Below are 14807 nucleotides of genomic sequence, written 5' to 3'. Positions count from 1 at the left end.
GGTGACAGCAAGGCATACTTACTCAACAACCTCACAGGTTACACTGACGGTGGCGGTATAAAAAAAACTTTAACACTTTTACTAATAATGCGCCACACTGTGAACCCACACCAAACAAGAATGACAAACACATTTCGGGAGAACATCTGCACCGTAACACAACATAAACACAACAGGACAAATACCCAGAATCCCATGCAGCCCTAACTCTTCCGGGATACATTATACACCCCACACTACCAAACCCCGCCCACCTCAACCGTCGCACAGAGAGAGAGGGGGCGGGGATGGGGGGGGTTTATGTGTGAGGGAGCAGGCTTGGGGTAGGTGCGGGGTTTGGTGGTAAAAAGTTAAAGTTAAAGTTAAAGTTAAAGTACCAATGATTGTCACACACACACTAGGTGTGGCGAAATTATTCTCTGCATTTGACCCATCACCCTTGATCACCCCCTGGGAGGTGAGGGGAGCAGTGGGCAGCAGCGGTGGCCGCGCCCGGGAATCATTTTTGGTGATTTAACCCCCAATTCCAACCCTTGATGCTGAGTGCCAAGCAGGGAGGTATTGGGTCCCATTTTTATAGTCTTTGGTATGACTCGGCCGGGGTTTGAACTCACAACCTACCGATCTCAGGGCGGACACTCTAACCACTAGGCCACTGAGTAGGGGTGTATAATGTAGCAGGGGTGTATAATGTATCCCGGAAGAGTTAGGGCTGCATGGGATTCTGGGTGTTTGTTCTGTTGTGTTTATGTTGTGTTACGGTGCAGATGTTCTCCCGAAATGTGTTTGTCATTCTCGTTTGGTTTTGGTTCAAAGTGTGGCGCATTATTAGTAAGAGTGTTAAAGTTGTTTTATATGACCACCGTCAGTGTGACCTGTGTGGCTGTTGACCAAGTATGCCTTGCTGTCACGTACGTGTGCAAGCAGAAGATGTATATTGTATAACAAGTGTTGGGCCAGCACGCTGTTAATACAGATTGTAGAGGGCGCCGAATGTTGTACCATCATAGCACGCCCTTATTATATCTGTAAGGGTGAAAATCGGTGATATTGATCCCGGGAGTTTTCTGCGAGAGGCACTGAAATCCGGAAGTCTCACGGGAAAATTGGGGGGTTTCAGCAAGTAAGCTGCTGAGCCGCATCAGAGTGATCAAAGTCCGGAGCCGCGGGTTGCCGACCCCTGTGCTAGATCTTGCAGCATGATTATTAGCAAAAACAACCTGATTTAATGCAAACTCGGTTGAATTTCAACCCTGTACTGTGCATTCCTCACATTTACCGGAAACTTTCCACCCCTTTGCAACCCTAGTCTTCTCACACAAATATGATTGTTGCCTTGCTTCAGCATGAGTTTAGTCTTCTCTTGGCTCACCAATAAAAATAAAAATAAAAAAAAGGGAAGACTCGCTTCCAGTTTTAAGTGCAGTAAAAAAGCTGACAAAAAGTCCCCAAGGTTATCTCGTCCGTCAAGTGGCGCCCGGACAACAAAGTGATGCCATTTGCTTGATTACCTCGCCTACGGGGGGGGTTCTCTGCACTCCTGTTCCAATCACAGTTGAGACAAATGGCCGTTGCACAGTGCAAGCAGAGAAAGTCCGAGACTTTGCGGTGCGGAGCCAAGAAGGGGTTGTGAGCGTCTATATTTAACATGCCGTCAAAGTCTACAGTGAGCCAAACAGGCATTGGCAGGGCGAGAGACAGACGTGACGACGTGACGACGTGTCACTGGAAAAGAGGGCAGGCATCCTCGAAAAGAGGGAGGTAGCTCGGTTGTTTTTTTGTTGTTTTTTTTTCCTTCCAGGAGAAGCCTCAGACGGACGACTCCTCGGGGTTTGCGTCGGGCAGCACGCTCCTCTGCTGCAGGGTGCGCCTCAGCTCCTCCTTGAAGGGGCCCGAGTAGTCGTTCCCGCCCACGCCGAGCCCGCCCAGCCCGCCGCCGTTGCCGCCGCCGCCGCCAGCGCAAGCCCCGCTAGCCCTTTCCTCCCCCGCCGTGCTCAGGTTCAGGCGGACGTACCCGTTGCTGCCGGAGCCTCTGATGTTGGTGAGGCTGAGACGGCTGGGGGAGTGGATGGGCTGGCCCGGGATGGCGCTGGGCGACGCCGTGCCGCCCACGCCGGCGGGCCCGATGGCGTGACCGGGGACGATTTTAAGCGAGCCGTCTGAGTAGTAATAATTGGCGCCCGTCTCCCAGAAACGGTCTTCGTCGGTGGGCATTTTGCTGGGCACGAACGTGGGTGGCTCCTTGGGTAAGGTGATGGGGTAGACCAGGGTGCTTTCAAGAGGCTTCATGTCGGCTCCTTTCCCGAGAGCCAGTTTCAGTCTCCGGCGGAGGTACAGCGCCGCCACCAGGAGCAGCAGACACGCCGCGCCCAGGGTGATGACCAGCACCCAGAAGAGCCCCATGCTGCTGTCCGGAGCCCGGGCTTCCATGAAGACGGGCGCGCTGGCCACCACCGTCACCTGGTAGCGCTCGGTCTGGAACTTCACACCCTGCTCCTCGGAATAGCAGACGTAACGCCCGGCTTGGATCTGACCCGCTTCGGGGACGACGAGGGCCTTGAGGGTCCGGTCGAAGCGTGGCCCTCCGGCCTCGGGGTCGCCCAGCAGGAGCTCGCGGTCGTTGACGACCCAGAAGGGCTGAGCGAGGTTGGAGATCAGCTGGCAGGGCAGCACCATGTCCGAGCCCACCACCACCGTCACGTTCCGCAGGCGGGAGTGCTCTGCGGGAGAGACCGGGGAAGACGGGAGAAAAGGTTTTTAGTGTCATTCAGAATCATTCAAATCCATCCATCCATCTTCTTCCGCAGGGAAGCCCAGACTTCCCTCTCCCCAGCCACTTCGTCCAGCTCTTCCTGTGGGACCCCGAGGCGTTCCCAGGCCAGCCGGGAGACATAGTCTTCCCAACGTGTCCTGGGTCTTCCCCGCGGCCTCCTACCGGTCGGACGTGCCCTAAACACCTCCCTAGGGAGGCGTTCGGGTGGCATCCTGACCAGATGCCCGAACCACCTCATCTGGCTCCTCTCGATGTGGAGGAGCAGCGGCTTTACTTTGAGTTCCCCCCCGGATGACAGAGCTTCTCACCCTATCTCTAAGGGAGAGCCCCGCCACCCGGCGGAGGAAACTCATTTCGGCCGCTTGTACCCGTGATCTTGTCCTTTCGGTCATAACCCAAAGCTCATGACCATAGGTGAGGATGGGAACGTAGATCGACCGGTAAATTGAGAGCTTTGCTTTCCGGCTCAGCTCCTTCTTCACCACAACGGATCGATACAGCGTCCGCATTACTGAAGACGCCGCACCGATCCGCCTGTCGATCTCACGATCCACTCTTCCCTCACTCGTGAACAAGACTCCGAGGTACTTGAACTCCTCCACTTGGGGCAAGATCTCCTCCCCAACCCGGAGATGGCACTCCACCCTTTTCCGGGCGAGAACCATGGACTCGGACTTGGAGGTGCTGATTCAAATTCAAATCCATCCATCCATTTTCTACCGCTTGTCCCTTCAGTGAAGTGAATTATAATTCTGGCGCTTTTTGTACAAACCCCGTTTCCATATGAGTTGGGAAATTGTGTTAGATGTAAATATAAACGGAATACAATGATTTGCAAATCATTTTCAACCCATATTCAGTTGAATATGCTACAAAGACAACATATTTGATGTTCAAACTGCAAATAATCATTAACGTGACAAAGAAGTTGGGAAAGGTGGCAATAAATACTGATAAAGTTGAGGAATGCTCATCAAACACTTATTGGGAACATCCCACAGGTGAACAGGCAAATTGGGAACAGGTGGGTGCCATGATTGGGTATAAAAGTAGATTCCATGAAATGCTCAGTCATTCACAAACAAGGATGGGGCGAGGGTCACCACTTTTGTCAACAAATGCATGAGCAAATTGTTGAACAGTTTAAGAAAAACCTTTCTCAACCAGCTATTGCAAGGAATTTAGGGATTTAACCATCAAAGGGTTCAGAGAATCTGGAGAAATCACTGCACGTAAGCGGCTAAGCCCGTGACCTTCGATCCCTCAGGCTGTACTGCATCAACAAGCGACATCAGTGTGTAAAGGATATCACCACATGGGCTCAGGAACACTTCAAAAACCCACTGTCAGTAACTACAGTTGGTCGCTACATCTGTAAGTGCAAGTTAAAACTCTACTATGCAAAGCCAAAGCCATTTATCAACAACACCCAGAAACGCTGTCGGCTTCGCTGGGCCTGAGCTCATCTAAGATGGACTGATACAAAGTGGAAAAGTGTTCTGTGGTCTGACGAGTCCACATTTCAAATTGTTTTCGGAAACTGTGGACGTCGTGTCCTCCGGACCAAAGAGGAAAAGAACCATCCGGATTGTTATAGGCGCAAAGTTGAAAAGCCAGCATGTGTGATGGTATGGGGGTGTATTAGTGCCCAAGACATGGGTAACTTACACATCTGTGAAGGCACCATTAATGCTGAAAGGTACATACAGGTTTTGGAGCAACATATGTTGCCATCCAAGCAACGTTACCATGGACGCCCCTGCTTATTTCAGCAAGACAATGCCAAGCCACGTGTTACATCAACGTGGCTTCATAGTAAAAGAGTGCGGGTACTAGACTGGCCTGCCTGTAGTCCAGACCTGTCTCCCATTGAAAATGTGTGGCGCATTATGAAGCCTAAAATACCACAACGGAGACCCCCGGACTGTTGAACAACTTAAGCTGTACATCAAGCAAGAATGGGAAAGAATTCCACCTGAGAAGCTTCAAAAATGTGTCTCCTCAGTTCCCAAACGTTTACTGAGTGTTGTTAAAAGGAAAGGCCATGTAACACAGTGGTGAACATGCCCTTTCCCAACTACTTTGGCACGTGTTGCAGCCATGAAATTATTATTTGCAAAAAAAAAATAAAGTTTATGTCATGACTTGGTCCTGGGGGTTTGCTTTTCCGGAATGCAACGGAAAGTTGGCTCGGGCGAGACGGGAATGTAAATACATGATTTATTTAATATATAAAAAAAAAGTACAAACGAAAAGCGCGCACAGTGGCGGAGAACAAACTATGAAACCAAAAGACTATAGCATTAATAAACAAAAACTTACTTGGCTTGGACAAAAATAGTAGCATGAAGGATGGACATGAAAACAAGTGTCATGAATGGACAGAGCATAAATGTGAGATGTCACCAGAAAGACAAACTGAAAACAATGAACTTAAATACTACAGACATGATTAACGAAAACAGGTGCGTGACTCAAAACGTGAAACAGGTGCGTGACGTGACAGGTGAAAACTAATGGGTTGCTATGGTGACAAACAAGAGTGCACAATGAGTCCAAACGTGGAACAGGTCAAACTAATGGGTAATCATGGAAACAAGACAAGGAAGTGAAAAGCCAGAAACTAAAGAGTCCAATAACTAAACAAAACATGACTAAAACAAAACATGATTACACAGACATGACAGTTTATGAGTTTGAACATCAAATATGTTGTCTTTGTAGTGCATTCAACTGAATATGGGTTGAAAAGGATTTGCAAATATTCCGTTTATATTTACATCTAACACAATTTCCCAACTCATATGGAAACAGGGTTTGTATTTCGGGAAAGTAAATTCATTTCATCTTTAAATATGATCATGATTTCTCGTTATGTTAGGCCAGCACTGTTACACCCCTATTTGATTGTAAAACTTGCCAGCCAATGTTCTAGAACATTTGCTTGCCAGTCCTGCACCAGCATGGAACCCCCAGCTGGGGTCACTGCTGAGGCATTATGCCCTCCGATGATGCCGCCTTCACTCACCAGGGCTGGGGATGGAGACAGGTTTATCAAACTTGGCTTTTCCCCGGCTGAACCTTTCCAGCATGAGGTCTTGTGACAGGGAGGAGGTGGACCTGCAGGGGGGAGAAAAGAACAACTTTTGCTAGAATGTACTATTGACAACGCAGGATCCATTATGTATGTGGACTGGGACTCAGAGATGTCTTTCCACTGGGATATGCAGTATTGTCTATTTCTGAGTAAATAGAATATACTTTACTCAGCATTAGGTTGATCATTACACCTGGCTTATACGCTAATTATTCACAGGTGGCTTTTTAGAAATGATTTATTACCTAACTGGTCTGGCTTTGGTAGAAAAGTTTGTTTTTATCAGCAACTAAAAGTACCATCCATCCATTTTTATATACTGCTTGTCCTCATTATGTGGGCTCCGAACCAAGGATGTCTTTGTGGCCCTTTGAGACACTTGTGATTTAGGGCTACATAAATAAACATTGATTGATTGATTAAAACCTCTAAAGGTTTAGTGGCCACATGCGTGGACAGCACCTTTTAGCTCGTATTTCCAAAATTGTGTACACTACTGAATTGGGGTCTTATGGCCACTTATGTGGACACTTATACTGCCATCTGGTGGTGTCAGAAGAGTATAACATGCAATGGAATTTGGAAAAAAAAAAGTGTAAAAAATAAGAATAAGCATGTAACTAAACATGAAGTACACGTTTGTGTACTTATGGACTAAGTACATCGTATAAAAAGATGATTCTTAGTAATTAGGGTCCAATAAGCTCAAATAGCATAGAGAAATAAAAAAAAAGCATGTAAACAAACAGCTTGGGCCTTAAGAGGTTTTAATGAAGGTGACAGGGAAGCAGGAGCCAATCACAGCACATATTGGACAACAACCAATCACACTCACACCTTCGGACAATTTAAGAGTCGAAAATTGACCTAATGTGCATGTTTTTGTATTGTCAACTTCATACAAGGGATTCGAACCCTCGATCTCTTGAAGTGCAGCCCCCCCAAAAAAAATCCTTATATGAAAAATATTTCTGACTCAGTGCACTGAAAATTATGTGCCACTCATCAAGATTTAACCTTTTATTTCTAGAAACGTCCCTAGTATTAAAAGCTATTTACTTATTTTTAGTCATTGACTCACATGAATATTTAATTGTTTTCTATTCTAGTTTAAAAATGTTTAAATTGAGAAAATTACTATTTAAATTAAATATTTTGGTCCCCCCCCCCCATGTAGATGCCATGTTTGGTTATACAATGTATTTCTTACTACTGTATTAATAGTATTAATTTTTATTTTATTTTAAAAGCTTGGCTGAAAAATGTCATTGTTTTATGAAAAATATTTGGATTTAAAAAGTGAAAATTAATTGCCACTCACCGAGATTTGACCTTTTATTTCTAGAAACGTCCCTAGCATTAAAAGCTATTTACTTATTTTTAGTCATTGACTCGCATGAATATTTAATTGTTTTCTATTTTAGTTTGAAAATGTTTAAATTGAGAAAATGACTATTTAAATGAGATATTTTGGTTTCCCCCCCATGTAGATGCCATGTTTGGTTATAAATTGTATTTCTTACTACTGTATTAATTCAGGGTTTTGAATAATTATAATAATTATTATTGTCATTAATAAGTATTATCCCGACCATTTATTTAGTATTAATTTTTATTTTATTTTAAAAGTTTGGCTGAAAAATGTCATTGTTTTATGAAAAATATTTGGATTTAAAAAGTGAAAATTAATTGCCACTCACCGAGATTTGACCTTTTATTTCTAGAAACGTCCCTAGTATTAAAAGCTATTTACTTATTTTTAGTCATTGACTCGCATGAATATTTAATTGTTTTCTATTTTAGTTTAAAAATGTTTAAATTGAGAAAATAACTATTTAAATTAGATATTTTGGTTTCCCCCCCATGTAGATGCCATGTTTGGTTATAAATTGTATTTCTTACTACTGTATTAATTCAGGGTTTTGAATAATTATAATTATTGTCATTAATAAGTATTATCCCGACCATTTATTTAGTATTAATTTTTATTTTATTTTAAAAGCTTGGCTGAAAAATGTCATTGTTTTATGAAAAATATTTGGATTTAAAAAGTGACTCAGCGCACTGAAAATTAATTGCCACTCACTGAGATTTGACCTTTTATTTCTAGAAATGTCCAAAGAATTAAAAGCTATTTACTTATTTTTAGTCATTGAATCGCATGAATATTTAATAGTTTTCTATTCTAGTTTAAAAATGTTTAAATTGAGAAAATTACTATTTAAATTAGATATTTTGGTTTCCCCCCCATGTAGATGCCATGTTTGGTTATAAATTGTATTTCTTACTACTGTATTAATTCAGGGTTTTGAATAATTATAATTATTCTCATTAATAAGTATTATCCCGACCATTTATTTAGTATTAATTTTTATTTTATTTTAAAAGCTTGGCTGAAAAATGTCATTGTTTTATGAAAAATATTTGTATTTAAAAAGTGGCTCAGTGCACTGAAAATTAATTGCCACTCACCGAGATTTTACCTTTTATTTCTAGAAATGTCCCTAGTATTAAAAGCTATTTACTTATTTTTAGTCATTGACTCGCATGAATATTTAATAGTTTTCTATTCTAGTTTAAAAATGTTTAAATTGAGACAATTACTATTTAAATTAGATATTTTGGTTTCCCCCCATGTAGATGCAATGTTTGGTTATAAATCGTATTTCTTACTACTGTATTAATTCAGGGTTTTGAATAATTATAATAATTATTATTGTCATTAATAAGTATTATCCCGACCATTTATTTAGTATTAATTTTTATTTTATTTTAAAAGCTTGGCTGAAAAATGTCATTGTTTTATGAAAAATATTTGGATTTAAAAAGTGGCTCAGTTCACTGAAAATTAATTGCCACTCACCTTTTATTTCTAGAAATGTTCCTAGTATTAAAAGCTATTTACTTATTTTTAGTCATTGACTCGCATGAATATTTAATTGTTTTCTATTTTAGTTTAAAATGTTTAAATTGAGAAAATTACTATTTAAATTAGATATTTTGGTTTCCCCCCCATGTAGATGCCATGTTTGGTTATAAATTGTATTTCTTACTACTGTAATAATTCAGGGTTTTGAATAATTATAATTATTGTCATTAATAAATATTATCCCTACCATTTATTTAGTATTAATTTTTATTTTATTTTAAAAGCTTGGCTGAAAAATGTCATTGTTTTATGAAAAATATTTGGATTTAAAAAGTGGCTCAGTGTACTGAAAATTAATTGCCACTCACCTTTTATTTCTAGAAATGTCCCTAGTATTAAAAGCTATTTACTTATTTTTAGTCATTGACTCGCATGAATATTTAATTGTTTTCTATTTTAGTTTGAAAATGTTTAAATTGAGAAAACTACTATTTAAATAAGATATTAAGTTAAATCAAAGTTATGGTGTGGGGTTGTTTTTCAGGCCCCTTAGTTCCGGTGAAAGGAACTTTGAATGCTCCAGGATACCAAACATTTTTGGGCAAGTCCATGCTCCCAACCTTGTGGGAACAGTTTGGAATTGTCCCCTTCCTCTTCCAACATGACTGTGCACCAGTGCACAAAGTCAGGTCCATAAAGACATGAATTACAGAGTCTGGTGTGGATGACCTTGACTGGCCTGCACAGAGTCCTGACCTGAACCCGATAGAACACCTTTGGGATGAATTAGAACGGCGACTGAGAGCCAGGCCTTCTCGACCAACACCTCACCAATTCACTTTTGGAAGAATTCCTATAAACACACTCCGCAACCTTGTGGACAGCCTTCCCAGAAGACTTGAAGCTGTAATAGCTGCAAAAGGTGGACTGACATCATATTGAACCCTATGGGTTAGGAATGGGATGGCACTTCAAGTTCATATGTGAGTCAAGGCAGGTGGCCAAATCCATCCATTTCCTACCGCTTGTCCCTTTTGGGGTGGCGGGGGGGTGCTGGAGCCTATCTCAGCTGCATTCGGGCAAAAGGCGGGGTACAACCTGGACAAGTCGCCACCTTATCGCAGTCCATGTAAACATCCATCCATCCATTTTTCTACCGCTTGTCCCTTTCGGGGTTGCGTGGGGGTTCTGCCAATCAACCTTTCCCCAGGTGCATGTCTTTGGAGGTGGGAGGAAGCATGCAAACTCAGGATTGAACTCAGGACTACTCAGGACCTTCGTATTGTGAGGCACATGCACGAACCCCTGTTCCACCGTGCTGCCCTTGGTGACCAAATCCCTTCACTGGCTCCACTCAGGATTGGATTCAAAGTCTCCCTACTAACCCACCAGTGCCTCAATGGTAATGCCCCCCCTCTACCTCAAAGAACTGCTCACCCCCAAATCCTCCACACGACACCTCAGGCTAACCTCCTCCAACCTCCGAGGACAAAGCTACGAACAATGTGGAGACCGGGCTTTCTGCTCCGCCGCTCCCAGTCTGGGGAACGCTCTCCCTGACCACCTGAGGGCACCACAGACTGTGGATGCTTTTAAAAAAGGCTTAAAAACCCTTCTTTTAAAAAAAGCCTTTTTTAGATACATGCATACTAGTTTTAGCTATTTGGCTGTTCTGGTTTTTATTTTTATTTATTTTTTTGAAATACACTGTAGCACTTTGAGGTTGTTTACTCAATGCATACTTGCCAACCCTCCCGAATTTTCCGGGAGACTCCCGAAATTCAGCGCCTCTCCCGAAAACCTCCCGGGACAAATATTCTCCCGAAAATCTCCCGATTTTCAGCCGGAGCTGGAGGCCGCGCCCCCTCCAGCTCCATGCGCACCTGAGTGAGGACAGCCTTTTTTTCACGACGGGAGGACAACAGGGTGACAAGAACTAAATCATCCATACGAGAGATAAATTGTATTATTATGTTTATCTTACCTAAAAATAAATATATTTATTAATAAAAAAAAAAAAAAAAAATAAATAAATGTTTATTATATTTTGCTGAAAACATCAAAATTAATTGTATTTTTATTTGTATTTTTTTCTGACTCCTTATTACATCCAGGCATTAGAATTATACATTGAAATAAACATATTTGAAATAATTAATTTTAAATGATCAAAATAATTCATTTAAAATGACCATATTTAATTATTAAAATAATTGCTTGTTTATCAACAACTTTAACATTTTATTCATTACATTTTTGAAGCTCTCAGAAGCCAAGTTATGTTATATTCCTTAAGATTTATTTATGCAAGTTTGAAGTATCAATTATCTAAACACAGTTTTGTTTGCATATTTTCAGGATGTAGATATATATATATTAGAGATGCGCGGTTTGCCGGCACAACCACGGAGTCCGCGGATTATCCGCGGATCGAGCGGATGAAATTTAAAAAAATTAGATTTTATCCGCGGGTCGGGTCGGGTCGGGCGGTTGAAATAAAAAAAAATTAGATTTTAAATAGATTCAGGCGGGTGGCAGTTAAACCAATTGGGAAATATATATACATAGTTAAATGTTGTTACCCACATACGAAAAACGAGCAGGCACCTGCAGCATATGCCACAACAGAAGAAAAAAAAAGAAAAGAGATGGACACTTTTACGTGGCCGGGGGCTCGTAACAGGGGTCACTCCGCGCGCTCCGCCCGCGCAGCTTACCTGCCCGCCACCCCTGTTGCCGGGGGCGCGTAACAGGGGTCACTCCGCGCGCAGTGCGCTCACGAAAGGGGTGGGGCTCACCCTGGTTGATATAGACAGCAGGACGGTGGCCATGGAAGTCGGAACCCGCTAAGGAGTGTGTAACAACCCACCTGCCGAATCAACTAGCGCTGAAAATGGATGGCGCTGGAGCGTCGGGCCCATACCCGGCCGTCGCCGGCAGCGAGACGCGCTTGGAGGTGCGCTCAGCGCGGCTCCCATATGATTGCGCACTAGTGTGCGTCTGGGTCGTGACAGCGTGGCACACGAATGTCTGTGCTGCATTGGATCAGTCTCCTTTCTTTAACAGGCAAAAGCTTTATAACCTCACTAATGCCTTGCATCGTCTATATTAGATATATAACAACGGGCGGGTGCGGGCGGGTGCGGTTCTGATCAAATGTTAGGTCGGGCGGATGGCGGATGGTTGACGACTTTCTGATGCGGTTGCGGATGAAATAATTGCCTATCCGCGCATCTCTAATATATATATATATATATATATATATGAATTACTTGACTTGGTGAATTCTAGCTGTCAATATACTCCTCCCCTCTTAACCACGCCCCGCCCCACTCCCGACCACGCCATCACCCCCCACCCCCTACCTCCCGAAATCGGAGGTCTCAAGGTTGGCAAGTATGACTCAATGTAAAGTGCTTTTTACAAATAAAATCTATTATTATTATTTTGGCAATATAGTGTATTTATTTCTATCCTGCCAAATCTTAATTGAGGATGTCCTATCACGCAGCTCGTTAATTTCACTAGTTTTTTTAGTATTTTTTTCCACTAAAATCTATTCTTTTCATTTTGATATTTTCGACAGCTCTTTCTGCAGCGTGGTCTCTCTCACCCTCGATGGAGGTCGATGCGTACGCAGGCTCGGCCCTCGCTGTCCCAGGCGCAGTAGGGGTCTCGGGCAAGCAGACAGTCTGGCTGGGACTGATAGCGGCTGCAGTTGGCTAAGGGCAGCTGGAGAACCTCTGATCGAGAGCCGATGTACACGTACTTCTGACGGGGGACAATGAGAGCGGGAGAAAAGGGCGGGCAGATTAGAGACGGTTGAATAGGGAGACGGAAGATAAACAGACAGAGACAGAGAGAGAGAGACTCATTTCAGGGGTGGAGGAGATAATGGGATAATCGCTCTCAATTACAATAACATTTAGCCCGCGACCCTCCTTCCCGATCCAATCTGGGTTGCACTCTTTTCACCAAAGCCGAACAAAAAAAAAAAGTGCAGGCTTGTCCACAAAAGGACGTATCGATACACTGCAAAAAGTCAGTGTTCAAAAACAATTTTAAAAAAAGACAAAAATGAGGGGCATTTTACTTGAACTAAGCAAAATTATCTGCCAATAGAACAAGAACATTTGGCTTGTCAAGACTTTCCAAAACAAGTAAAATTAAAGCTGCAAGCAGCATTGGTCGGGCCCGCGTATTTGGCAGGTGCTAGTCCTAAGTGTCCCAATACTTTTGTCAAGTTTTAGTCCCAAGTGTCCAAATACTTTTGTCAAGTTGTAGTCCTAAGTGTCCCAATACGTTTGTCAAGTTTTAGTCCCAAGTGTCCAAATACTTTTGTCAAGTTGTAGTCCTAAGTGTCCCAATACTTTTGTCCAGTGTAGGTGTCCCAATACTTTTGTCCAGTATTATTCCTAAGTGTCCCAATACTTATGTCCAGTTGTTGTCCTAAGTGTCCCAATACTTATGTCAAGTTGCAGTCCTAAGTGTCCCAATACTTTAGTCCAGTGAAGTTGTCCCAATACTTTTGTCCTGTGGTAGTCCTAAGTGTCCCAATACTTTTGTCAAGTTGTAGTCCTAAGTGTCCCAATACTTTTGTCCAGTGTAGGTGTCCCAATACTTTTGTCCAGTTTTAGTCCAAAGAGTCCCAATACATTTGTCCAGTTTTCGTCCTAAGTGTCCCAATGCATGTGTTCAGTGCAAGTGTCCCAATACTTTTGTTCAGTGGTAGTCCTAAGTGTCCCAATACTTTAGTCAAGTTGTAGTCCTAAGTGTCCCAATACTTTTGTCCTGTGGTAGTCCCAAGTGTCCCAATACTTTTGTCCAGTTTTCATCCTAAGTGTCCCAATACTTTTGTCCATTGGTAGTCATAAGTGTCCCAATACTTTTGTCTACTTTTAGTCCGAATTGTCCCAATACTTTTGTTTAGTGTACCTACCTTGTCTGCATTGTGTGGGCACGCTGGTGCTTCCTGCTTTTAAGCAGCCATCATGAAAAAAACAGCAGCGCAGCAGCATCAGTGTAGCGGTCCTTTGAAGGCTCATAAAATCAAAACCGGAGCAGGTATCAAAACTCTTTCGCCAACTTTTAATCAGAAAGGTTCAATCTCTCTCCTGTGTTAGTTTGAAGCCGAAACGACAAACGCGCTCAGAGGAGATAATGTTTGAAGAAAGGTGACCGGTTTTTACAAAAATGTTGTTTTGAAGGGGGAATAGCAAACTTCCTGTTGATTTTTGCTGGGTGTTGTCAATTTATGAAATGTAGGTCTAAGTGAGACCTACATAGAGATTTTTTGTTTCATGTCTCTCCGACCTTCCCAGTGGGAGTTACAGGCAGTTTTGTCAGTTTTTTCATCCGAGGAGCAGTTTTTTGTGCGTTTTATTAAAAAATTGCGCTAGAGCACAATTTTGAGATTTGGGGTTAGGTTTTTTTTATTAAATCACAATTTTTGCCAGTCCTGATGTGTGCGTTCAGTTTGGTGAGTTTTGAAGCATGTTAAGGGGGTCAAATTACAGCTCAAAGAGGCAAAAGTGACTGTTTTTAGTACTTTTTTGTTTTGAAGGAGGAATTGCCAACTTCCTGTTGATTTTAGCCCGAGAATGTACTATTATGAAATGTAGGTCTAAGTCAGACCTACATAGAGGTTTTTGTTTCATGTCTCTCCGACCTTCCTAGTGGGAGTTACAGGCAGTCTAGTTTTTTTTCCCTAGGGGGCGCTAGAGCGCAATTTTGAGTTTTGTGGGTTTTTTTTTTTTTTAAAAGGCAATTTTCGCAGGTCCTGATGTGTGGGTCAAATATGGTGAGTTTTGAAGCATGTTAAGTGGGTCAAATTACAGTTTAATGTGGCGGCGGAAGAATAAAGAATAATAAAACCTTACAAATTCAATAGGTCCTTATGGCCCATTATACAATGGGCCATGCGGGCCCTAATTAGCTAACATCAATGAAGCCAAAAATACCTTAAAATAAGTATATTCTCACTAATAACAAGTGTACTACTGTCAGAATAATTGTATCTAAGTTATCACAAAACTTTGTGTTTCAATGAGTTCCCGGCGTGCAGACAA

The 14807-nt window shown here is 42.5% G+C and overlaps 1 protein-coding gene across 1 annotated transcript in view; it reads right to left on the bottom strand.

The window, feature by feature from the left end:
* Window positions 1-1809: 1809 nt before the first annotated feature.
* The window catches only part of LOC140679259 (semaphorin-4C-like), a 391991-nt gene continuing 378993 nt past the window's right edge, over window positions 1810-14807 (bottom strand). Inside the window, exons 14-16 of the mRNA XM_072914311.1 lie at window positions 12353-12510; window positions 5802-5893; window positions 1810-2720 (exon numbers count right to left, since the gene is read on the bottom strand). Of these exons, the coding sequence (XP_072770412.1) occupies window positions 1810-2720; window positions 5802-5893; window positions 12353-12510 (1161 nt within the window). The remainder of the gene's footprint in view (window positions 2721-5801; window positions 5894-12352; window positions 12511-14807) is intronic.

Source organism: Nerophis lumbriciformis, linkage group LG12 (assembly GCF_033978685.3).
Source record: "Nerophis lumbriciformis linkage group LG12, RoL_Nlum_v2.1, whole genome shotgun sequence".
NCBI classification, from domain to species: domain Eukaryota; kingdom Metazoa; phylum Chordata; class Actinopteri; order Syngnathiformes; family Syngnathidae; genus Nerophis; species Nerophis lumbriciformis.
Note: the sequence above shows the minus strand (reverse complement) of the source record. Positions and strands in the feature narration are given on the sequence as shown.